The sequence below is a fragment of the Mustela putorius genome, unplaced genomic scaffold (genome assembly GCF_011764305.1).
Source record: "Mustela putorius furo isolate JIRA1106 unplaced genomic scaffold, ASM1176430v1.1 tig00537248_pilon_pilon_pilon, whole genome shotgun sequence".
NCBI classification, from domain to species: Eukaryota; Metazoa; Chordata; class Mammalia; order Carnivora; family Mustelidae; genus Mustela; species Mustela putorius.
The window spans coordinates 3,727,576-3,753,649 of record NW_025422387.1 but is presented as its reverse complement, the minus strand read 5'-3'; the positions used below and the strand labels follow the sequence as shown (position 1 = coordinate 3,753,649).

Sequence of the window (26,074 nt, the reverse complement as noted above, 5' to 3'; positions counted from 1 at the left end):
GGGGCCGTGCGTACGGCGCGCCGAGAGGCCTTAGGTCACTGGGCCGCGCCGGAAGTCGGGGCGCGCAGGCTCCGGAAGGCGCGCAGGCTCCGGAAGGCGCGCTTGACGGCTACCTGTGCGTTGGGGGGATCCTGGCAGCCATGGTGTCGGACGGTGAGGGGTGTGCGGGGAGGGACCCCCGAGCGCGGGGCCGGGCGGTTCGGGCTTGGCCAGGACCACCCAGCTGGAGCGCTATTGGGGGGCTGGGCAAACCTTTTAGTCTTTAGAGGAGTAGCAGATACATTCATTTATTCAGTAAATAGTTTTTTTTTTTTTTTTTTTTTTTTAAAGATTTTATTTATTTATTCGACAGAGAGAGAGACCACAAGTAGGCAGAGAGGAAGGCAGAGAGAGAGGAGGAAGCAGGCTCCCTGCTGAGCAGAGAGCCCAATGCGGGACTCGATCCCAGGACCCTGAGATCATGACCTGAGCCGAAGGCAGCGGCTTAACCCACTGAGCCACCCAGGCGCCCCAGTAAATAGTTTTGAATGGCCTCTTGGGTGCCAGGCGTTGTTTTATGCGCTGGGAATACAGCAGAGCACATGGCAATCAGGGGCCTTCGTGGAGGTTCCAGTCTAGTGGGCGAGGCAGACCATAGGCAAGCAAATAAGAATAATTTCGGAGGATAAGTCAATCCGAGAAAGACAATTATCATATGATCTCCCTGATAGGAGGAATTTGAGAGGCAGGACGGGGGACTTGGCGGGGGGGAAGGAAAAAATGAAACAAGATGGGATCGGGAGGGAGACGAACCACAGGAGACTCTTAATCTCACAAAACAATCTGAGGGTTGCCGGGGGAAGGGGGTAGGGAGAGGGTGGTTGTGTTATGGACATTGGGAAGGGTATGTGATATGGTGAACGCTGTGAAGTGTGTAAGCCTGACGGTTCACAGACCTGTACCCCTGGGGCAAATAATACGTCATATGTTAATATAAATATTTTTTAAAAAGGAATAATTTCGGAGGGTGACGAGCTGTGAAGACCATATACTGGGATGCTGCAGTACGTTGTGATTAGGGGATGATCATGGAACAGCTACTTAGAGAAGAGTCCAGGTGCTGAAAGGGAGTCTTGAATGACTCTGCAAAGGCTGTGTGGCACGTTGAGCCACTACATTACACTAAAACAGAATGGGGGACTTGAGGGTAAAGGAAGGAGGAGAGACCTCCATTCATACGTTAAACTACCAGTTATAGAGTCTGATGCCTTTTTTTTTTTTTTTTTTTTAAAGATTATATTTATTTGAGAGAGAGTGCTTGCACAGGAGTGGGGTGGAGGACGGGGGCAGGGAGAAGCAGACATCCCGCTGAGGAAGGAGCCTGACTCCAGGCTCCATCCCATGACCCTGAGATCATGACCTGAACTAAAGGCAGATGCTTAACCAACTGAGCCGCCCAGGCACCCCGAGTCTGTTGTCTTAAGAAAAAAGAGACCAGGGTGGTGGGAGTGAAGTGAGCTAGAGGGACGAGAGCAGGAAGCTTAAGTAGATGCGTGGCTCTTGTGGACCATAATATAGAGGTTGAACTTTGTTTTTAAGTGTAATATGAAACCATGGTAGGGAGGAATAAGCAAATAATTTCTACAGTCTAATTTATAATTTTAATTTTAATTTATTTGAGAGAGAGAGCATGAGCAGGGAGGAGGGGTGCAGGCAGAGAGAGGAGCAGGCTCCCGGCTGAGTAGGGAGCCCAATGCCGGGCTTGATCCCAGGACTCTGGGATGATGACCTGAGTCTAAGGCAGATGCTTAACCGACTGAGCCATTCAAGCACCCCTGATTTATAATTCTATTTATTTAATTTATTTTTAAGACTTGACAGAGACACCGCGAGAGAGGGAATACAAGCACAGGGAGTGGGAGAGGGAGATGCAGGCTCCCCGCTGAGTAGGGAGCCTGATGTGGGGCTCGATCCCAGGATCCTGGGATCATGACCTGAGCCGGAAGGCAGACACTTAACAACTGAGCCACCCAGGCACCCCATGACTTTTATAATTTTAAAAGGTCATTTTGGCTGCTGTGTGGAAAAGAGAGCAAGAGTGGAAATAGGGAGTCTAACTGTCCATGCTTATCTTTTTCTTTTTTTTATTTTAAAGATTTTTTTTTTTTTTAAAGATTTTATTTATTCATTTGACAGACAGAGGTCACAGGTAGGCAGAGAGGCAGGCAGAGAGAGAGGGGAGGAAGCAGGCTTCCTGCCAAGCAGAGAGCCCGATGCTGGGCTCGATCCCAAGACCCTGGGACCATGACCTGAGCTGAAGGCAGAGGCTCCTATTTTAGGAGCCTCTATTTTAAAAATTTTTATTTATTTATTTGACAGACAGAGATCACAAGTAGGCAGAGAGGCAGGCAGAGAGAGAGAGAGGAGGAAGCAGGCTCCCTGCTGAGCAGAGAGCCTGATGTGGGGCTCAATCCTAGGACCCTGGGATCATGACCTGAGCCAAAGGCAGAAGCTTTAACCCACTGAGCCACCCAGGCGCCCCCATGCTTATCTTTTTCAATCTATACCACCATTCTGTGAGAGAGGCAGGCCTGGCATGGCCCATGTCTACAAACTGTGGGGTAGAGACCCAAAGAAGGACATTCACCGGGCAGTGCATGGGTATAGATACTCATCTCTCCTGTGAGGCGACACTGCCTTTTTCCAGGCCTCTGGGTAGTAGCAAGGAGTGGCTGGCCCTGAGAGGTGTGAGATGGGGCCTCATGGAAAGTAAGGCCAAAGGATTGTGGGCGTGTGGGTAGAGGAGTGAGGGCCTGCGAAAGACAGTTAAGTGCTTCTGTGCTAGACGTTTTTGTGTGTGTGATTTGCACATATCATTTCATCCCAGCAAAAATCCTCCTTCTATAAGGAGTCCACGATCTAGTGGACTAGCTTTAGCAGAACTGGTGAGAGAGATCAGAAACACAAGCAACTGCGAAATGAGATAATGAGTACTAAGTGTCATTAAAAGAGGGTCAGAAGTGGACAGGGGGGTATTGAAAGGCCACACTCTACAGTCAAGCAGATCTGTCTTTGCAGCAGGGAGTTTTGCTGCTTGCTAGCACGCCGTGTGACTTCGAGCAAGCTCCTTTCATCTGCAAAAAAGGAGTGCGGTATAGCCTAATTGTCGAGACAATGTGGATTATGAGATACGTTTTTGTTTAGTATACCACTAAGAGAGATGTGCTGCCAGTCTTAGCTGTAAGATACCATCCTGATTTTAGCAACAGCTAAATGTTAAAAAGAAAAAAAAAAGGAGAGTGGCCATGTCATAATTGATGGAAGGTGGCAGTAATATATATAATCCAGTATATTGGATTATAGGATTACATATGCCACTGGCTGATGCAGAGATGGCTGACATTGGTGTTCTCCTCAAGTAGGGAGCCAGGACCTGTTGGAAGACCTGGGGAGGGTCTTTACAAACTGGGATTGTTGGCTTGGATACGCTTTCATGAGGCTAATGTGTTTATCCTTTGTTAATACTTTCAGAAGATGAATTGAATCTTCTAGTTATCGTAGTTGATACCAACCCAATTTGGTGGGGAAAGCAAGCGTTAAAGGAATCTCAGGTAAGATTGCTTGAGGAGGCCTATGGATAATTCTGGTTTAAGTGTGTTTGTATTGCTTTTTGGGAATCAGCTTCATTAAAAAAAAAATTAGCTTTTTTTAAAAAAGATTTTATTTATCTATTTGATGGAGAGAGCGAGCACAAGCCGGGGGAGTGGCAGGCGGAGGGAGAGGGAGAAATAGGCTCCCTGTGGAGCAGGGAGCCCAGTGTGGGGCTCAATCCCAGGACCCTGAGATCATGACCTGAGCTGAAGGCAGGGGCTTAACCCACTGAGCCACCCAGGCGCCCCTTATCATGAGTTTAGATTTGTGTAACCTCCAAACCACCACCACGGTCAAGACTGAACCGTGCCAACATACCCAGGAGCTCTCTAGTGCTCCCTTTATAGATGCTGTCCCTTTGTAGTCAGTTCCTGGTCCCGAGCCATGGTAGATGCTGATCTCCTACTCTTGTGCCGCACTTTAGTCCTGTGAATAGGTCATAAAGTGTTTTTGAGATCCCCCCGCCAACAGAATGCCCTTGATCATTTTAGGCTGGTCCATTTAGCAAAATTTGTCCTTTCTGTTGCGGGGTGCTATTCCAGGGCATGAGGTAACACAGTTCGTTCCATCACTCACCTGGGAAAGCTCTCCATTTGGGTTTTTTTTTTTTCAGTCGTCGGCTATTACATCAAAAACTGCTCTGAGGGGCGCCTGGGTAGCTCAGTGGGTTAAAAGCTGCTCTGAGAATTTGTATAGAGATTGTTGTGTGGGTAGACGTTTTCATTTCTGTGGGATTAGTGCCCAGGATCGCAACTGCTAGAAAGTAGGAAGAAACTGATACATTGTTTTCTAGAATGGATTTACATTCCCACCAGCCAAGTGTGAGAGATGCAGTCTCTCCCTCCCCTCACCATGCTGACACATTTTTGTACTAACTGTTTTCGTAGCTGAATAATGATCCCTTAAGGTGAATCTTTTTTTTTTTTTTAAGATTTTATTTATTTATTTGACAGAGATCATAATTAAGCAGAGAGGCAGGAAGAGAGAGAGGGGGGCAGGCTCCCTGCTGAGCAGAGAGCCTGATGTGGGGCTCAATCCCAGGACCCTGGGATCATGGCCTGAGCTGTAGGCTTATTGGCCGTATAGATAAGCCTCCTGAGATGTGTTTGCATGTCATCTATCCATTGTTTGGTTGGATTGTTGGGTTATGTTTAACTGTTGAGTTTTGAGATTCCTTTATGTTTCAAGAGATAAGCCCCTTTTTCAGATATCAGATGCAGAGAAAATATCAGTATTTTCTCTTTAGGTTGTCTTTTCATCCTCTTGTGGTGATCTTTCACAGAGCAGGAAGTCTTTTTAATTTTGATCAAGTCCAGTTACTCGATATTTAAAAAATATAGCCTGTGCTTTTGGTGCTTTTGGTAAGAGTTCTCAACCTTGTCTAGGTCACAAAGATGTTCGCCAGTGTCATCTGAAAAGTTTTACATTTAAATCCACAATCCAGGGATGCCTGGCTGACTCGATCGGTAGAGCCTGTGACTCTTGATCTCAGGGTTGTGAGTTCGAGCCCCACCTTGGATATAGAGATTACTTAATAAAATCTTAAAAAAAATTCCACAATCTACTTTGAGTTAATTTGGTAAAAAGATTTTATTTGTTTATTTTTAGAGAAAAGAGAGATCATATGCAGGGGTAGGGATAGAGGGAGAGAGAGAGAGTCTTTTTTTTTTTTTTAAGACTTTATTTATTTATTTGACAGAGAGAGATCACAAGTAGGAAGAGCAGCAGGCAGAGAAGGGGGGAAGCAGGCTCCCCACTGAGCAGAGAGCCAGATGCGGGGCTCTATCCCAGGACCCAGAGATCATGATCTGAGCCGAAGGCAGAGGCTTTAACCCACTGAGCCACCCAGGCGCCTCCCGGAGAGAGTCTTAAGCAGACTCTGTGCTGAGTGAGGTGCCTGACATGGGGCTTGATTTCATGACCTCGAGATCATGACCAAGAGTCGGCGGCTCATCCGACTGCACCACCCAGGTGCCCCCATTTTGAGTTAACTTTTTAATAGGCTGTGACATTTAGATTGAGGTTTATTATCTTGTCTATGAATAATCTAATTGTTCCGGCACCATTTTTGGAAAAATTACTCTTTCTCCACCAAATGGCTTTTGCAGCCTTGTCAAAAACCACTTGGGTGTAGATGTGTGGGTTTATTTCTAGTTGCTGCAGTGCTCTCTTCCTCAACCAGTACCACAGTCTTGATTACTATAGCAAGACAGTAAGTCTTGGGCTCCAGCGGGCTCTTTCGTCCCACTTTATTTTTCCTCAAAACTGTTTTTTTAACTATTCTGGTTCCTTTTCTTTTCCATATAAATTTTAGAATGAGGTTGTCTATGTCTATAAAAGATCTTGTTGGAATCTTTTTTTTTAAAAAGATTTTATTTGTTTGACAGACACACAGTAAGAGAGGGAACACAAGCAGGGGGAGTGGGAGAGGGAGAAGCAGGCTCCCCACTGAGCAGAGAGCCCGATGTGGGGCTCCATCCCAGGACCCTGAGATCATGACCTGAGCCGAAGGCAGATTGCTTAATGGCTGAGTCACCCAGGCGCCCTTCTTGTTGGAATCTTGATAGGAATTATCAATTAAACCTGTTTATCAGTTTGAGGATGTATTCTACATAGGCCTGCTAGGTCTCAATTATGTTGGGTCTTCCAGTCTACAAATATAGTACATCTCTCCATTTACTTAGATCTTGATTTCTTTCCTTCTTTTTTTTTAAATCTTGATTTCTTTCATTAGTGTTTTATATATTTAAAAAATATTTTTAAAACTTCTTTTTTATTTTTTTATTTTTTATTTGACAGAGGGAGAGAGATCCCAAGTAGGCAAAGCATCAGGCAGAGAGAGAGGGGGAAGCAGGCTCCCCACCGAGCAGAGAGCCCGATGCGGGGCTTGATCCCAGGACCCTGAGATAAAGACTTGAGCCAAAGGCAGACGGTTAACCCACTGAGCCACCCAGGTGCCCATGTTTTATACTTTTTATCAGAAAAGGCCTGTACAGGGATGCTTGGGTGGTACAGTTCTCCAGTGAAATCATCTGGGCTGGAGTTTGCATTTTGGGGAAGTTTGAAACTACGAATTAATTTTTTTAATAGTTATTAAACTATTTGATATTTTTCATATTGGACAAGTTTAGTTATAGGTAATTTTATTTTGATGTTTTTTCTACTTCGTGTAACATTTTTGAGGTTTATCCAGGTTGTGGCATGTATTGGTGATTCCTCTTTACTACTGAATAGTATTTTGTTGCATGGATATACTTCTTACTCACCTATTCATGGACATCTGGATTGTTTCCGCTGATTATTCTCAAACAAGTCTTTGTGTGGACATATGTTTGCTTTTCTCTCGAGTAGATACCTATGAGTTGAACTGCCTGGTCACGTGGTAGGTTTAGATTTAACTTGAAGATGCTGCCAGACTTAACAAGTGGGGACACCATCTTCCATTCCCTTGAGCAGTGTGTGAGAGTTCCAGCACCTTCACTTCCTTGCCAACACCTGTCTGTTTTGTTAGAGTCATTCTAGTAAGCAGGTAGTGGCATCTCCTTGTGGTTTTAATTTGCATTTCCTTAAGGACTATTATATATATAGATATAGATTATATACATATATATGTATATAATACATGCTTATAAACTGCCCTTGTATTTTCTTAATTGAAATGCATATTCGGGGTGCCTGGGTGGCTCAGTGGGTTAAAGCCTCTGCCTTCAGCTCAGTTCATGATCCCAGAGTCCTGAGATCGAGCCCCACATCGGGCTCTCTGCTCAGCAGGGAGCCTGCTTCCTCCTCTCTCTCTCTGCCTGCGTCTCTGCCTACTTGTGGTCTCTGTCTGTCAAACAAATAAATAAAAATTTAAAAAAAAAAAAAAAAAAAAAAAAAAAGAAATGCATATTCAATTATTACACCCAACTTAAAATTGGGTTGTTTGTTTTCTTATTACTGAGTTGTAAGAACTCTTTATATAGTCTGGATACAAGTCTTTTTTCAAATATATGATTTACAAATATTTTCTTCTGGTCTGTGACTTTGTGGCTTGTCTCTTCAATTTCTTGATGGTGTCTTTCTTAAAATCAAGGGGTGCCTGGCCATCTCAGTCAGTAGAGCATGCAACTTTTGATGTTGGGATCGTGAGTACAAGCCACACATTAGGTATGGATCCTACTTTAAAAAAAAAAAAAAAAAATACAGGAGCACCTAGGTGGCTCAGCGGATTAAAGCCTCTGCCATTGACTCAGGTCATGATCTCAGGGTTCTGGGATCGAGCCCCACATTGGGCTCTCTGCTCAGCAGGGAGCCTGCTTCCTCCTTTCTGCCTACTTGTGATCTCTGTCTGTCAAATAAATAAATAAAATCTTTAAAAAAGGGCGCCTGGGTGGCTCAGTGGGTTAAGCCGCTGCCTTCGGCTCAGGTCATGATCTCAGGGTCCTGGGATCGAGTCCCGCATCGGGCTCTCTGCTCGGCAGGGAGCCTGCTTCCCTCTCTCTCTCTCTCTGCCTGCCTCTCTGCCTGCTTGTGATTTCTCTCTGTCAAATAAATAAATAAAATCTTTAAAAAAAAAAAAAATCTTTAAAAAAAAAAATACAAAAGATGGAGCACCTGGGTGGTTTAGTGGGTTAAAGCCTCTGCCTTCGGCTCAGGTCATGATCCCAGGGTCCGGGGATCGAACCCTGCATCCGGCTCTCTGCTCATCGGGGAGCCTGCTTCCTCTCTCTCTCTCTCTGCCTGCCTGTGATCTCTATCAAATAAATAAATAAAATCTTAAAAAAAAAAACAAAAGAAAAGTCAAAGTTAAAATTAGCTTTATCAAGAGAAAATTGACATGCAGTGCTCAGCACATATTTGGAGTATTTGGTTTGATATGTTTTCGTATATGTATACATTCATGAAATTATCACCATAATCAAAACTATGAACGTATAAATCTGTCACCCCCAGAAGTCTCATATTTCTTTATAATTTATCCTACCTCCTTCTCTCTGCTTGTCCCTACCCCCAGGCAACCACTGATTTTAGATTAGCTTACATTTTCTGGAATTTTATATAAATGGAATCAATGGTCTGGTTTCTTTACTTAGCATAACTTTTGAGATTTGTCTGTGTTGTTACTGTAATTCGTTCCTTTTATTGGAGAATAGTATTCCATCTTATAGAAAGAACAGCACATCGCTGCGTATTACCCTGTGTTGCCCTCCAAAAATACTGTTTTAGTTTGAACTCCCATCAGTGGTATATGAGAAGGCTTTTTTTTTTTTTTTGAAACCACACAAGACGTTCTCTTTCCTTATTTTACCTTTTGCCAATATCATGTACCATAAAAGCTATCTCAGTTCGCTCTTAGTGTATTCTATGGTCCCCTTGTATTTTTCCCTTGGGGCATTGCCCATTTTCCTCTTCTGGTTTTGTTTTTTTGTTGTTTGTTTTTTACCGATTTGTAGACACTTTATATGAGAAGGCTAACCTTTTGTGTCATATGTTGATATTTTCCCAGTTTGTAATTTGGCTTTCACTTTTGCTTACAGTCATTTTTTTGCCATACAGAAATTTTAATAGATTTGCTTTACTTTTTTTTTTTTAAGATTTTATTTATTTATTTGACAGACAAAGATCACAAGTAGGCAGAGAGGCAGGTGGGGGCAGGGGGTATGGGGAAGCAGGCTCCCCACTGAGCAGAGAGCCTGACATGGGGCTCAATCCCAGGACCCTGAGATCATGACCTGAGCTGAAGGCAGAGGCTTTAACCCACTGAGCCACCTAGGCGCCCCCTACTTTTTTTTTTTTAATAAAGTGGGATTTATCAGTGTTTTATTTGTTGCCGGAAGTATTCTTTTCTTTAAGAGAAACATGCTTTATTCCAGGATTATAAGAATATCCACCTACATCTTAATAGTATTAGTACTTGTGAGAATGTAAGCTCCACAAAAGAAGGGATCTTTGCCTGACACATAGCAGGAGCCTGGCATACTTAGTGAATGAATTGAAAACTTACAGAAATCATCAGTTTAATCAGTGTGTGTTAATCATCTACTTCGTACATACTAATAATTTGTTAGTAATTTTATCACAGAATATGTGACATGTTTGCTTTCCTTAAATGTTTGCAGAAAATAGTTGTGGAATAATGCACTGATGTGGAAATCATCTCACATAAGGAAAAGTAGAATATTAGTTTTCAGGTGGTTTGCTTATGGCTTTGGAGGAGCAAATTTTTAGCAGTGAATAAAATTTAAGTGAAATCTTTATTAAGACCCAACCTAGTTATTTGGATAGCTACTTTACCTTTTCTCATGTTTTCTGTTTTTCAACAGTTTACTTTATCAAAATGCATAGATGCTGTGATGGTGCTGGGAAATTCTCATTTATTCATGAATCGTTCCAACAAACTTGCTGTGATAGCGAGTCATATTCAAGAAAGGTACGACCATAGTGATTCTTCTACCTATTTGGTGTTTAACATTTGTGAGGTTTTTGTGCCAGTCAGCATGTACTGCTCTTCCTTTTCTGTGTTGCAGAATTTTTTTTAATGTAGCGTTGAACAAGACTCGCAGCATGAGTCAGTACATGTAGATTTTGACAGAGATGAAAATTGGAAGACTCATTAGCTGGTACCTAATAGACTTGCATCATGTGCGCATTTAACTTACCCGGGTTCACCCATCCTTTCTAGGCAAAAGCCAGGGACAATTATCCAGCAAGAGTGGCAGCTCCTATTACTGTTCTTTGCTCGAGTCTGCCCCGGGTGGGGGCAGACGAAACAGGAGGTGTGATTCTGCTCTCTTTCCTCGAGTTGTGGGCTCTGTGTGCTTCTCAGGGTGTAATGTTTCACTGCTCTCGGTGTGATTCTGGTGTTTACAGATGAGGGTTTTTCTTGTTAATTGGGTTTAAACCCAAGCGAAGGACTCCATCTGGTGCTCAGCCGAGGAAGCAGTGACCTTTTCTAAGACGGGTGTAAACACCGGCTGGGGCAAAGGGTAGAGTCTCTTAGGGGCAGGTGCGTAGTAGGGCAGCTCAAAAGGGACTAGGTATAGGCTACATATTTTCACCGCATTTACTTTTCATGCATATGCTGACCGTAGAATCATACTTCCCGTGTAAGACATGGCTCTTCTGGGTCTTGATTAAATGTTACATCCTGGTTGAAGTGACTCTTGTGTACCCGCGTATTTCATATAAGGTCAGTGGATAGTTCTCAAACTTCTTATTTCTTAGGGCTGTTCTCTTCGGTGTGTTGAAGGAGCCTGTGGGCCCCCCAGTAAGTGCTCCAGCTCCCATGATCACCATGCATTTTTCTCAGAGTTGAATGAAAAACGATGACTCTGATTTGGTTAAGGTATCAAAAGAAAAACTATGAGAAGCAAAGTTCTCCAGTGTTTAGAAGAATCAAATACGGGGTTTTATAGGATTGCTATAAAAATCATGAAGCACTAGGAGAATCTTTTAGGGACCCTTGGGGCAGATTTTTATTACTGGGGTAGATAAATATACCTCAAATAATAAACTAGTCGCAAGTGAGAATTTGGTTATGACTCTCTTCCCAGCTGGCATCTGAGAAAGTAGAATGAGGACCACCCCAAAGCTGGGACCCAGCACACATGCGTTATTTCCTCTCACTTGTGAGAAAACAGGGGATTGTGAAAACATTCTCTGGGGGTAGACCTCATGTTTGCCAGTTTGCCTGTCTTATACATTTCTTAAAAATGAAACTTACTGCAGAATCTTGTGTCAGAATTGCTGTGGGTGGTTGTTTACTGAATTTCATCTGGATGTCTAGTGAAGACAGTCCTGGTGTAACTTGGTGTTTTTTTCCCCCACTGTTTCAGTCGATTCTTGTATCCTGGAAAGAATGGCAGACTTGGAGACTTTTTTGGAGACCCTGGCAACCCTTCCTCTGAGTTCAGCCCGTCAGGGAGTAAGGACGGGAAGTATGAGTTGTTCACAGCCGCGAATGAAGTCATTGCCGAAGAGATTAAGGATCTCATGACCAAGAGTAATGGCTTTCTCCGTTCTTGTTATCTTACAATTGCAGTTGAATGTGGAGGTCCTGAGGCTTTAAGTCCTGAGAGTTGGGTTTCTTGGGAATATTTACTTGTGTTCTCTCTCTTTTCTTTTGTAAAATCCTTTTCCTCAAAGCCTGTGCCTTGTTTGTGTGACCTCGTGACCTCGCCAGCATCTCCCACTGTCCGCCAGCCTCTACTTCTTGAAACCTACTCTTAGCCTCTAATGCTTTTTTTTTTTTTTTAAAGATTTTGTTTATTTATTTGACAGACAGAGATCACAAGGAGGCAGAGAGACAGGCAGAGAGAGAGGAGGAAGCAGGCTCCCTGCTGAGCAGGGATCGAGCCCCATGTCGGGTTCACTGCTCAGCAAGGAGCCTGCTTCCCCAATTCTCTCTCTGCCTGCCTCTCTGCCTACTTGTCTCTCTCTGTCAAATAAATAAATAAAATCTTTGGAAAAAAAAAAAAAGATTTTATTTATTTATTTGTCAGAGAGTGAGCGAGCACGAGCACAGGCAGACAGAGTGGAAGGCAGAGTCAGAGGGAGAAGCAGGCTCCCTGCGGAGCAAGGAGCCCGATGTGGGACTCGATCCCAGGACGCTGGGATCATGACCTGAGCCGAAGGCAGCTGCTTAACCAACTGAGCCACCCAGGCGTCCTGGGAAAGGCCACTCTTTACAGACAGAAAGTAGGTTAGTGGTTTCCGAGGGTGGGGGAGGAGTGACTGGAATGGGCCCAAGTGACCTTTTGGGGTAAAGGAAATGCTCTAAAACTGGGTTGTGGTAATCGTATACAGCTCTCTAAATTTGCTTTAAAAAAACATTGAAGTGTTTACTTAAAAGGAGTGAATTTTATGATCTGTCAATTACACCCCAGTAAAGCTGGTAAGAATCCCCGGGAGGGCTTGTTAAAACAAAATGCTGGGTCCTACCCTGCAGTTTCTGATGCAGCAGGTCTAGAGTGGTCCCAAGAATCTGTGTTTCTGGTAAGTTTCCAGGTGATGCTCTTATACCTGGTTCTAGAATCATACTTTGAGAACCATGGGCCTCCAGGGTAAAGTCCCAACTTCTCAGTGTGGTGCTCAAGACCTTTCTGGGTCTGACCTCACCCATGGGTGAAGGTGTCCGTGCTCCTGGACCCGCTGCAGGCCCTGTTCGCACCGGATGTCAGTCCGAGCTCCCCACCCTCTTGAGAGGCTTGGCTTTTTTCACTCAAGGCTTCAAACAATTTTCCAGCTTTGTCTCTGCTTGCCACAGCCGAGGGGGAACATCCTGCCCCCTTTCTACTAGCGGGGCAGCTCTCTGAGGGGCATGAGACAGAGGGGTGGTGGGAAGGAGTGCGGATAGGCTCAGAGCAGGCAGTTGCACGTGACCTTTTGCACCACTTAGATTGTTAACAAACCTGAACCTTTCCAGAAAACACCAGGGTATTTTTTCCTGTGGTAGAATATACATACTGTAGGGTGCACCTGGCTGGCTCAGTCAGTGGAGTATGTGACTCTTGATCTCGGGGTTGTGAGTTCGAGCCTCACATTGGGTATAGAGCTTACTTAAAAGTAAAATCTTTTTTGAAAAGAGAATATAGATAACACAAAATTACCATTCAGCCATTTTATTTATTTTAAATTTTATTTATTTGTCAGAGAGAGAGAGCGTGCACAGACAGAGTGGCAGGCAGAGGCAGAGGGAGAAGCAGGCTCCCCGCTGAGCATGGAGCCTGATGTGGAACTCGATCCCGGGACACCAGGATCATGACCTGAGCTGAAGGCAGCCGCTTAACCAACTGAGCCACCCAGGCGTCCCAACCATTCAGCCATTTTAAAATGTGCAGTGCAGTGGCAATAAGTACATTCACACTGTGTGTAAACATCACAGCTGTCCATTCCCAAATTACCCCAGACTGAAACTTTGTACTTCCTCAGCCCCTTACCACAGGATATTTTAAATTGAGACGATGTTAAAAATTACTTATTTAAGCATTACTGAGAACAGATTGCTGCTATGTTTTTAAGTATCAGCTGATTTCATTCTGGAAGAAGAATGCTTTGGTTTGAAAATGGTTTTAGTTCAAGAAAACCTGAACATTCTCTTTAATTTTCTTTTTTAAATTACTTGCAGGTGACATAAAGGGTCAACATACAGAAACTCTGCTGGCAGGATCCCTCGCCAAAGCTCTTTGCTGTATCCTTGGTGTTCTCGTCATTCAGAAGGTGTCTTCCGGATATCTTAACTTGTGATAATTTTTAGAACCTTGGGTGTCCATATTAATGAAAGGCATGAATATTCTAAAGTGGTGGATAATCAAAAAAACAATTTGTCTTGGCCTTGGAATTTTTTTTTTTTAATATTTTATTTATTTATTTGACAGAGATATCAGAAGTAGGCGGAGAGGCAGGCAGAGAGAGAGAAGGAAGCAGGCTCCATGCTGAGCAGAGAGCCCGATGCGGGGCTCGATCCCAGGACCCTGAGATCATGACCTGAGCTGAAGGCAGAGGCTTTAACCCAGTGAGCCACCCAGGCGCCCCTGGCTTTGGAATATTTTTAAGATAAGCTGTAAAAACTTGAAACGTAAAAGAAAGAAGACTCTTCTATAGTATGTCCTGCTCACACGACATTCTCCAGGATGCTTGTAACTTGCTTTGCCAAATTGGGGAGGGTGTGTGTGTCTTTTTTACCTTCCTTAAGTTAGGAGCTTATGTTTGGTATTTACAAAAGTCGTTCACTGCTCCTGAGGGTTAATAAATGAGTGGTTTCTCCTGAGGCCCACAGGTTATTTGCACTTAACATAGAGTAAAGAACACTGTCCCAAGCATGTTGATGTCTGTTGGTGTGATGTTCTCCCAGTCTTTAAAGAAAAAAAAAAAGATGTATTTACTTGGGAGGGAGCAGAGAGAGAGAGAGACAGGCAGGGAGAACAGGCTCCCTGCTGAGCAAAGAGCCCGATGTTTGTTTTCTGGCTTGTGGACTTAGCGGTCATCACAGTATTCTAGGATGTGGTGGATGATCGCAGGGTTAATCATGATGATTTTAATTTTCTGGGACAGAGATCAGGTTTTGGTTACAAAGCTCAGTTGATTGCAGTTGGTAAGTGGAAACTCCCAAGTAGTCTTGTGTGTTTATCTTGGGAAATAGAGCATTTCTTTTTTCACCTAGGTGGATGGATTAATTTAAAATTTGAGGTTATTTTTCTGTTTAGTATAAGTATTTATGAAATTATTTCAAAATTCCTTAATGCTAAAAAATTCAGACATTCATAGAATGAACAAGGAAGTGAAAGGTAGGAGTGTGGTTTTTTGTGAGATCTGGAATCCTTATTTTATTGCTGTAATTTTGGTGGACTCTTTAAAAATGTTGGTTATAAAACCTTATGTTTACTAAGATGCAGTTAAATTTTAATCTGTCTTTATCTCTTTATAGATAATCAGGAAATGAAATCAAGGATTTTGGTAAGATTAAAAAAATCAGTACTATATTTATACACCACCTATATCAAATTAGAAAGCATAATGGCATAAAAGTGTTAGACCCATTTATAATAAATATGAGTATCCAGAATAAATTAACAAGCAATGTATAAAATCGATTATGATGAAAGACTAAAATTCTGAGAGACATAGGAGAATTGAAGGAATGGAGAGTCCTATTTTATTCTTGGATATCAGTTTTTCCAAAGTTAAACTATAAATTCAATCTTGGAATTTTTTTAAAGATTTTATTTAGAGAGTGCATGTCACGGGTCGGGGGATGCAGAGGAAGAGGGAATCTGAAGCCAGCTCCTCACCAAGTGCTTTAAGAAATTCAACAGTAAGGGGCGCCTGGCTAGCTCAGTCGGTAGAGTGTGTGATTCTTGATCTCGGGGTAGTAAGTTTGAGCCTCATGTTGGGTGTGGAGATTACTTAAAATCTTAAAAAAAAATCAGTTTATCTGGAAGAATAAATCAAGGAGAATAGCCAGGTGCTTTCTGAAAGAGAATAATAAGCAGGAACTTGCTGTTAGATCTTAAAACACATTGCAAAGCTGCAGGAACAGTGTGGTTCTGGCACAGTAGGAGGCCCAGAGTAACTGGGAAAGGCCAGGCTCCAGAAATAAAATCAGGTCCACAGAGGAGTTTGGCTTGTCGAAAGAAAGCACTTAAGTCAGTGGGAAGAAAATGGATTATTCAGTTAAAGGGGCTGGGCCAATTGGTTGACCATTTGGGGGAAAACAAAGTTAGATCTCATTGCTCACACCTAAATAATTCTAGTAAAGGTCAGACATGTCACTGTGAAAGTTCAGGTCATAAAAGCGCTGGAAGAAAGTACCTGTTTATAATCTCAGGTTAGGAAGGACCTTGCTGAGCGTGATGTGAAGCTTAAGACCTCAAGAAAATCAAACCCCAAAACAAGGGTGAAAGAAAAGCTATTAAAAAGCATTTTCAGGGGCGCCTGGGTGGCTCAGTGGGTTAAGCCGCTGCCTTCGGCTCGGGTCATGATCTCGGGGTCCTGGGATCGAGTCCCACATCGGGCTCTCTGCTAAGCAGGGAGCCTGCTTCCTCCTCTCTCTCTCTCTCTGCCTGCCTCTCTGCCTACTTGTGATCTCTCTCTGTCAAATAAATAAAATCTTTAAAAAAAAAAAAGCATTTTCAGTATCGCTACCTGACCGAGGATTAATATAATAGTTCTAAAATGTTTTTTATCTTATTCATTTATTTTTTTAAGTGGGCTTCATGCTGGGCCTGGAGCCCAACTCGGGGCTTTAACTCATGACCCTGAAATCAAGACCTGAGCTGAGACCAAGAGTCTGACACTTGACTGAGCCATCCAGGCACCCTGACCTTATCGATTAAATTTTAAAAGTTAAGGTTTACTCTAAAATATGTAGAAAACAAACAGCCTGCAAAAGAAGAAATGCAAGTGGCCAGTTAGCATTTGAAAATACGCGGAGCCTTACCAGTGAGCAAAGAACTAGAAGCATCTGGTAACAGGGTTTGCATTGTCCGCTACTTGCTCAGCCTAAATGGGCACTTCCCCATGTTGGTGGCAGGCTTGGGGGTAGGTTTTCCTCTTGCATTGCCAGTGGGAGTGTAAATCGGTACAACATTTTTTTGAGGCGTGTTTGGTGGCCTGTAGCAGGATGAAAGGTGTGTGTATTTTAGCAATCCCCCTGATTATTTTAGGAGCTATTCAGAGAGTTGTGTACAGCATATACGAGAGCGTTCCCCAGAGCATTGTCTAAAACAGGACTGGAAGCTTCTTTAGTGTCCTCTATAGAGAACTGGTTCATCAGTGGAGTCTATGAAATTAGCACAAAGGATGACGTACATCCGAATCCACTGATACAAGATTCATCCCCCCGCCCTGCGCCGCCCCTGTGGGACCGAGAAGCAGATTACAGGGCTGCCTGGCTGGCTCAGTGGGTAGAGCATGTGACTCTTGATCTCAGGGTTGTGAGTTTGAGCCCCATGTTGGTGCAGAGTTTATTTAAAAAAAAATAATTAAAAAAAAGCAGTTTGCAGAGCACTAGATAATCATCCTAGGGCACGTGTGCGCACTGCCTCTGTGTGTGTGTGTGTGTGTGTGTGGGCACGCATGTGCCCATGTAGGTGCTGTGTGGAACTGTTAACCAGGCACTGTCTATCTCTTGGAGAGTAGGTCATTTTACACTGCACCTGTGCACCTATTTATTTAACCATGGTGACTAGGCAGGCAGATTAGACAAGCTGCATTGGTTGTGTTTGCAGTGAGAACTCAGATATGCCCCCAGGTATTCACAGGGATGTGATTTTTAGGTGATTAAGGCTGCAGAAGACAGCGCGCTGCAGTATATGAACTTCATGAATGTCATCTTCGCAGCACAGAAGCAGGTGAATTGGGAGCATCTTTTGTTTTGTTTTGTTTTGTTTTTTAGTTTTGATTTAAATTCCAGCATATTTAACACACAGTGTTCTGCTAGTGTCATGCGTCCCATATCGTGATTTAGCACTTCCAGTTGTCACCCGGTGCTCCTTGTGACAGGTACACTCCTTAATCCCCATCACCTGTGTCCTCCACCGCCCCCTCCTCTGGTGACCATCAGTGTGTTCTCTGTAATTAAGAGTCTGTTTCTTGGGTTGCCACTCTCTTCTTCCCCCTGTCCTTTGGGAGCATTCTTTTTAGGAAATATTTATTTCATATGAGTTTTATTTTTTGAATGACCTATACAAATATTTTGACTAAATGGCCTTACCAGTGGATAAAGAATATGGAATTCATACATCGTACTAGTCATTACTCTATTTTGGGTCCTGGACCCCATGAATATTATGGGTCCCCAGAAAAAAGTACCCTGAAACACAGTTTTGCATATAGTTTCATGGTATTCATGTAACCCTGTTTAGCCCATCCTTGGACCTCAGGCTACGAATCCCAGACTTATAGTTTGCTGCATACCTTGCCTCTGTTGCTCTCTTTGCTTTAGGAAGGTCTTACCAAGATTTGATAGTTTTACTTTGCAAATAAATGAATGAATCTACACTAATTCAAATGAATTATTACCAATGTATTTTCTTTGGTATGTTTTTAAGAAAAAACTTTCTTAAAACTTCAGTTTTAACCCCAAATGCTGCCATATCCCCATATCCATGCCTCATATTCTCCATGTTGTAGCAGCAGCGTGATGTGAAAAGACCGTGGGCTTTGGGGACAGGCAGATTGGGGTGACAGCACTGTTCCCCCCGTCCCCCAAGCTCTGTGACCACAGCCTGGCCAAGGCCTAGGTGTTTCAGCTGCAAAATACAGATCAAATACCTGCCTTGCAGAGTTAATCCACTGTTTTAAGAATAGTCTAAGGAAAGTCTAGCACTTAGTAGTCCCAGTATAATTTTTATTTTTATTTTTATTATTCTATATTTTTATTATTCTATAATGTTTTTGGAATGTTTATTTCAGAATATTTTGATCGATGCCTGTGTTTTAGACTCGGATTCAGGACTCCTCCAACAGGTACGTGTTCCGTGGAAGTGTGGTGGTGGTGGTCAGGGGAGCCTGGTGTGTTCTCTTCGTTGTTAACTGCCTGTCACCAGCCTTCGCACAGTTTTAGGAATTGGCTGTGAGATGCTGTTGGTTAGAGCACTGACATCTCTCTGGTCCTTATTTTATTTTTTTATTGAAGTACATATGACACACAGTGTCACATTAGTTTCAGGTGTGCAACTCTCGGGATCCTTCAACATTTTTATTTACATTTTATGTAATGATTGATTCTGTAAAAGTGAGTCACATATTGAAATGAATTCAGGCAATATAAGAAAGGATTTTTTAAAGGGGTAAAAAAACGACAAACCCTTCAAATCCTATCCTCTTACAGTTACTGTTGCTAATATTAGGTGAACAGCATGTCACATTTCTCTGTGTAGGTATAGATGAAAGCATGGGTCGCTAAGCAGAGAATCTTTTTTTTTTTTTTTAAAGATTTTATTTATTCATTTGACAGTGATCACAAGTAGGCAGAGAGGCAGGCAGAGAGAGAGGAAGGGAAGCAGACTCCGCTCTGAGCAGAGAGCCGGATGTGGGGCTCGATCCCAAGACCCTGGGACCATGCCCCGAGCCGAAGGCAGAGGCTTTAACCCACTGAGCCCCCCAGGCGCCCCATAAGCAGAGAATCTTATAAAGATGGGGTCGTACTGCAGATCTGTGCTGTCCTGTGTGATAGTTGTATGGTTGTTGAGCTCTTGCAAAGAGGCTGGTCTGGATTGAGATGTGCTGTTAGTGTAAAATACACACATTGAATTCAAAGACTTAGTATGAAGAACAGAATGTAAAATAAAGATTTTATAGAATTACCTGTTAAGATGATAATACTTTGAATATACAGAGTTAAATAAAATGTTATTAAAATTAATTTTATCTGGTTTTTTTTTCCTTTTTTTATGCGGCTAGAAAATTTCAAGTTTCACATATTGCCCACATTATATTTCTGTCGGACAGCACTGTTAGATGATGCTTTTCAGTCAAATGTATGAGATGGAAATTTAATTTAACTAAAAAGGGGGAAAAAAACCCCAAATAAGACTGAAGAAATTGCCAAACTTTTGATAAATGTTTTTTCGACCACAAGAAATATTCTTTGCTAAAAGATCAGTTAAAAGCACAACACTGGAAAATGCTGAGTTTAGGGTACTGCCGAGGACACAGAGTGGGAAGGGGAGATACGATTAGAAAGTATACTAGTGTCAGAGGTTCCAGATTGTCCTATTTCTTAAGCTTGATGGTAGATACATGGTGTTCGTTTTGTTTAAACCTACTTAAACCATACTTACATGTGTATGTGTATATGCTCTTGCACATATGGTTATATTTCAGAATTAAAAAATTGAAAAGGTTGAGTCCATTTTTTAACTGCACATTTCACTCTACACAGCATCTGTGAACTCCTAGAGGATCTTTCCTGTGCCCTGAGTTTAAATGCCAGCTCTGCCTGCCTGACGCTCACGTCGCTATGTCTGGGCCAGACGCAGGCTCTCTGCGTTCCAGACTTGCATAGTCAGCTGCTCAGGCAGCATCTCCCCTTGGACATCTAGCAGCGTCTCAACTTGAACTTGTCGGAAACAGAACTCCTGGTTTCTGCTGCGCTGCCTCCCGGGGGCCTCCCCCTCTCAGCAGTGGCAGCTCAGTTCACCAGCCCCCACGCCAAAATGCTGCCGCTGCCTTGTTTCTTCTCTTCCTCTCCTTTCCATCCCATTAGCAAATCCTTTTATTTATTTATTTATTTATTTTTAAAGATTTTATTTATTTATTTGACAGAGAGAGATCACAGGTAGGCAGAGAGGCTGACAGAGAGAGAGAAAGGGAAGCAGGCTCCCTGCTGAGCAGAGAGCCCAATGTGGGACTCGATCCCAGGACTCAGATCATGACCTGAGCCGAAGGCAGCGGCTTAACCCACTGAGCCACCCAGGCGCCCGCATTAGCAAATCCTTTTAATTCGATCTTTAAAAATGCGCCTGAATCCCACCATGTCTTCTTCCTTGCTACCACTCAAGTGGTGGATTGTCCTTAACTGGTCTGTTTCTACGCTACGCCTCACACCAAAGTCTGTTCTCTACAAGGCCGGCAGAATGAAGCTTTCAAAATGGAAATCAGATCTTGTCACTCACCTGCTTAAAACCCTCCCATGGCATCCCCTCACACACAGACTGAACCCCAGAGTTCTGCCATGGCTGTCTGTACATGCCATGATCTGGTTTCTGGGTATCTCCTTTTCCCATGGAATCTCTTTACTCCGGCCATACTGGGCTCTTTGCTATTGCTTTAAAACTACAGGCCCGCCGCCGCTGAGGGTGTCTGCATCAAGCTGTTCTCTCTGCTTCTAAGGCTTCTCCGTAGGTATTTGTATGGTCTACTCCCTGCCCTTGTTTGGGTCTCTGCTTCTGCTTTTCTCAGAGAAGCCTTCCCTGAGCTTCTAGGGTCACTCCATGTCCCCTTACCCAACTTCCTTTTTCTTTATGGCCGTGGTCATAGCCTGTGACAGTGTTTCTGCATGTACTCGACTGACTGACTCTCCGTCTTCACCTGCACCAGGTGTCAATCAGTCAATGAAAGGAGTTAAACAAATCGTGGTATAACCATAAGATAGAATATTGTTTGGCCATAAAAAGGGATGAAGTACTGATCTTGCCACAGGATAAATCTTGAAAACATGATGCTGAGGTAAAATTGTATGAGTCCATTTGTACGAAATGCCCAGAATAGGCAAATCCAGAGAGAGAGAAAGTAGGTCGCTGGTAGCCTTGGGGTAGGAGGTTGAGAGTAATGGCTAATAGGTGTGGGGTTTCCTTTTGGGCTGCGGAAATGTTCTGGAACTAGATTGTGGTGGCACAGCTCTGAAGACAGTGAAAAATAGTGAAGCACACATTTTTAAAGGGTGAATTTTATGGCTTCAGGGTGATTTCAGAGCTGTTGTTAAAAATAGAATGAAAATGAGTAAACGTGGCTAGAATAAAAATTTCATCAATAGAAAACACAGGACCGAGGGCATGTACTGTCCTCCACTAAGCTCTTCAAAGGGGGAAAGGGTGTGGTGCCCCCGGGAAAAGTAGCTGAACACCTTGAGAGGTAACGGGAAGTTTCTGGTCCTCACGTACCTTTGCAAAAGCATGCCCTTTTGATGGGCTCCGTCATACCCCCCTCTCCTCCGGAGACCCGAAGAATGGCTGGTGAGATTGACATCTGTCTGGAAAAGCTAAGCGAGTCCCAGTTTGGCAGAGAGCCCTTTGGATGTCTTGCAGGCTTGTGACATCACGGGGGGACTGTACCTGAAGGTGCCTCAGATGCCTTCCCTTCTGCAGTATCTGCTGGTAAGGGACGGTCAACAGGGCCCTAACACCTGGGTGAGCCTCTGTCTCCTGGGGAATGAAGGGGGTCTCGATGGTGATGCTAGTAAGTGGGAGAAGGAGTAGATGGGTGGCCCAGGGGCTTTGAAGCTAGAAGGGGACATCTTGGGTCGTCTGTGAAGGCAGCTTATGTAAGCAGACAACAGTGGCTGCTTTGGGGAGGTGCTCTGTACCTGCCGAGTGAATAAAGAAGCCTTTCTTGGTAGACTTTTTTTTTTTTTAATTTGTTTTTAAAAAAGATTTTATTTATTTATTTGACAGAGATCACAAGCAGGCAGAGAGGCAGGCAGAGATGGGGGCGGGGGAAGCAGGCTCCCTGCTGAGCAGAGAGCCCGATGTGGGGCTCTATCCCAGGACCCTGAGATCATAACCTGAGCTGAAGGCAGAGGCTTAACCCACTGAGCCACCTAGGTGCCCCACTTGGTAGACTTTTAAGGAAAATCCTAATTTATTATTCTCTTTGGTGTTCACTACCTAATATCTGATACTTGACAACTTCCGGTTATATTCTCCTATGTTTTCAGTAACATTTCTTTGCCTCTTTTTTTGTTCCCCCCACACAGTGGGTTTTTCTCCCTGATCAAGATCAAAGATCTCAGTTAATCCTCCCTCCCCCAGTCCACGTGGACTACCGGGCAGCTTGCTTCTGTCATAGAAATCTCATTGAAATTGGCTATGTCTGTTCTGTGTGCTTGTCAAGTAAGTTCAAATACTGAGTTTTTCTGTGTGTGGGGGGCACAGAAAATAAGTCAGCTGTGCGTTTGTTTTTTTCCAACATCCTGTTTGTTTTGTGTTTCAAATTTACAGTATTCTGCAATTTCAGTCCTATCTGCACGACCTGCGAGTAAGTATCCCTGGGCTGGTGTGTCTGGCCCACGCGGGGTTGGGGGGAGGGATTCAGAGCCCCGAAGAGGGTCTTCCTCTCTGTGTCGTTACAGGACAGCCTTTAAGATTTCTCTGCCTCCTGTGCTGAAGGCCAAGAAAAAGAAACTGAAAGTGTCCGTGTGATCAGAAGATCCCCCACGCCCCGAGCTAATCTCTTAGAGCTTATTAAGAGAAATTGTGTGGCGAAAGCTGTGATAGGAAGCCCTGAAAAAAATACAGCGTTGTATGGGATGATTTTGAATGAAGTTTCTTACAGGAAAGTTTTCTAAACTATTATCCTCATGCTGTGCTTTTGGGGGACCTGCTTTATTTGAGGGAGTCATTCTGTGCAATCTTTTCTGATGGTTTTTTTGTCCACAGAGGGAGAAGAAAGCATAAATTAGTGACTTTTTTTTTTTTTTTTTAATGGGGTGATCATTTGTCTGTCAGCCTGGCCTGATTGCAGGCTTTAGACTCTGTTACCTAGTCTGGGTTCTGCCTGTGAAATGCACAACCAGTGGAATTTGAGCAAAGTTTTAGCGATCGTCCACTAATGGCATTAATCAAGATAGACCATCTTCCTTGAATCAACAGCTGACTTGGACGGTAGTCCTGCAAATAAAATCCTTATTTTCTAAGTTAAGATTTAGCTCCAGAAACTAGCAGATTTGCTTTTGCCTGACATCACTGTGTGTCTGGACATAGTTATCCATGTAATAACTGTCGCTGAGTAGATACAAAGTCTGATCTTAAGTGAATGTGGAGAAGGGGGTGTGGTACTCTGGCAGTGACCTTCCCTTCTTCAGAGATAGTTGGGTGAAGAGCTTCTGCGTGAGAGCCGCTGTCTGGGTTCAGAGGGGGGCCTGGTGGAGAATGGATCCTTTATGGCTCAGTATTGTCCCCCAGGTGGAATGAGAAAAAAAAAGAAGCATTAATGTTGGAGAACTGTTCTCTGAAATAAGTGCGATAGGTTCAAAACAAAAATCATTTGTAATTTCAACAAGAAAAAACTTATTTTTCTATGGAACCTTGACGTTACTAGAAGTCTTTTCAAATTCTAGCACAGTGTAAGAAGGATTTTCAGGAATGGTGGCTGCTTTGTTTTGTTTTACGTATATTGACAAAAACAAACAAGCAATCGTAAATTGACAAAAACCCATTTGTGTACACGACTTTGTATGTAAGTAAGATGTTAATTTTCCCTTCATGCCATCTCAGAAGCTGAGTCTCGTTTAAGTAATTTGGTATTTGGCTAGATGATTTCAGGTAGATTTTGTACTTTGGATTTATAATTTTGTTAAATACACAGAGGCTTTGGTGATCACTTGGCCAATATTTGTTAGTCCTTGAGTTTGAGAATCTTATTTGTCTTTTAGAAATAATATTTAATATTTCACAGTGTAACTATAATGGAAATCACTGTTTTAAGTCTGGGAAGTCATCAGATATCTAAAAGACAATTTCAAAGAAGCTGGTCAGGTTCTTGTTACTACTTTTTTGTTTGAGATGCTTTGTGTACTGGCTTAATTCTGTTTTGGTTTTATTTTTAACTGTTTATGGTTTATATAAATTTTTATAATAAAATAATTTAAATTTTTACATTTGCTTAAGTTCTTTTCTCTTACTGTTTATTCCATGCTAATTCAGCTTACTTTCAGGTTTGTATTTTAACTAACTGGATTTGGTCAAATGTCAGTCAATTTTTTTTTTTTAAAGATTTTATTTATTTATTTATTTGACAGGCAGAGATCACAAGGAGGCAGAGAGGTAGGCAGAGAGAGAGAGAGAGAGAGGGAAGCAGGCTCCCCGCTGAGCAGAGAACCCGATGCGGGACTCGATCCTAGGACCCTGAGATCATGACCCGAGCCGAAGGCAGCGGCTCAACCCACTGAGCCACCCAGGCGCCCCAGTCAATTTTTGTTTTTTTTTTTAAGATTTTATTTATTTTTGGGGGCACCTGGGTGGCTCAGTGGGTTAAAGCCTCTGCTTTTGGCTCAGGTCATGATCCCAGGGTCCTGGGATCAAGCCCCACATCGGGCTCCCTGCCAAGCTCCTCCTCTCTCTCTCTGCCTGCCTCTCTACTTGTGAGCTCTCTCTGTCAAAAACTAAATAAAATCTTAAAAAGAAAAAAGATTTAATTTATTTTTTGACAGGCAGAGATCACAAGTAGGCAGAGGCAGGCAGAAAGAGAGGTGGGGGAAGCAGGCTCCCTGCTAAGCAGAGAGCCTGATGTGGGGCTTGATCTCAGGACCCTGAGATCATGACCAGAGCCAAAGGCAGAAGCTTTAACCCTCTGAGCCACCCAGGCACCCCAAATGTCAGTCAATTTTTTATTCAACTCTGAGGAACTTTTATTTTTTTGAGTAAGCTCTATGCCCAGTGTGGGGCTTGACTCTTGCAAGATCAGGAGTCACATGCTCTACTCAATGAGCCAGCCAGCTGCCCCTGAAGAACTTTAATTTCAAATCTTGTTGAAACTATATATGAAAATATTGTTACAAACTGCATGATAATAGATGGGTATAAAGTATTTAATGCAAAGTTTCTCACTGTGAAACTATAAGAAGAAAGATAAGATGTTTGTGATTTTATATTGGGAGCAAAGTTAGCAAAATTGGCTCAGTGGGTTGGGCCTCTGCCTTCGGCTCGGGTCGTGGTCTCGGGGTCCTGGGATCGAGCCCCACATCAGGCTCTCTGCTCGGCGGGGAGCCTGCTTCCCCCCTCTCTCTCTGCCTGCTTCTCAACCTACTTGAGATCTCTGTCAAATAAATAAATAAAATCCTTAAATAGGCAATGTCCTATGAAAAAAATTTTTTTAAATATTTGGTATTTTCGTTGGATAAAGCAAGCTAGTATAATGTATGTTTTGATGTCATAAAAGTAGGAGTTAATTTTAAAACCATGAAATTACTATCTTAAAAGTAGATAGTTACAACTATTCAATTTGTTGTTGTTCTAAAGGCAGCCCCTTGGGCTACCTTTCGTAGGTCAGTCTACAAAAAGATTCCTGCTCCCTTGCTTTTTTATTTTTTTATTTTTATTTTTTTAAAAGATTTTATTTACTTATTTGTCAGAGAGAAAGAGCATGAGCAGGGGAAGTGGTAGGCAGAGAGAGAAGTAGGCTCCCTGCTCGGCAAGGAGCCCAATGCGGGACTTAACCCTAACCTTGACTCAACCGACTGAGCCACCCAGGCGTCCCTCCCTTGCTTTTTAGAAAAACAATGATTTTGTTTTTCAGATAATCC

The 26,074-nt window shown here is 43.1% G+C and overlaps 1 protein-coding gene across 6 annotated transcripts; it reads left to right on the top strand.

Annotated features, from left to right (window-relative positions):
* The first annotated feature begins 43 nt into the window (after positions 1–43).
* GTF2H3 (general transcription factor IIH subunit 3) lies at positions 44–24,428 on the top strand. Of its 6 annotated transcripts, none has more exons than XM_004753098.3 (13): positions 44–153; positions 3,511–3,590; positions 9,936–10,042; positions 11,448–11,614; positions 13,739–13,801; positions 14,868–14,897; positions 15,038–15,066; positions 17,388–17,462; positions 18,526–18,579; positions 21,861–21,929; positions 22,529–22,664; positions 22,773–22,809; positions 22,904–24,428. In XM_004753098.3, the coding sequence occupies exons 1-13, from the start codon at positions 141–143 to the stop codon at positions 22,971–22,973; spliced, it is 930 nt and encodes a 309-aa protein (XP_004753155.1). In that variant the 5' UTR covers positions 44–140; the 3' UTR covers positions 22,974–24,428. The 6 variants fall into 6 exon arrangements, with proteins under 6 accessions (XP_004753155.1, XP_004753156.1, XP_044929562.1 ...); XM_013056435.2 differs by having other exon boundaries at positions 55–115; XM_004753099.3 differs by lacking the exon at positions 3,511–3,590 and having other exon boundaries at positions 53–153.
* Positions 24,429–26,074: the final 1,646 nt, after the last annotated feature.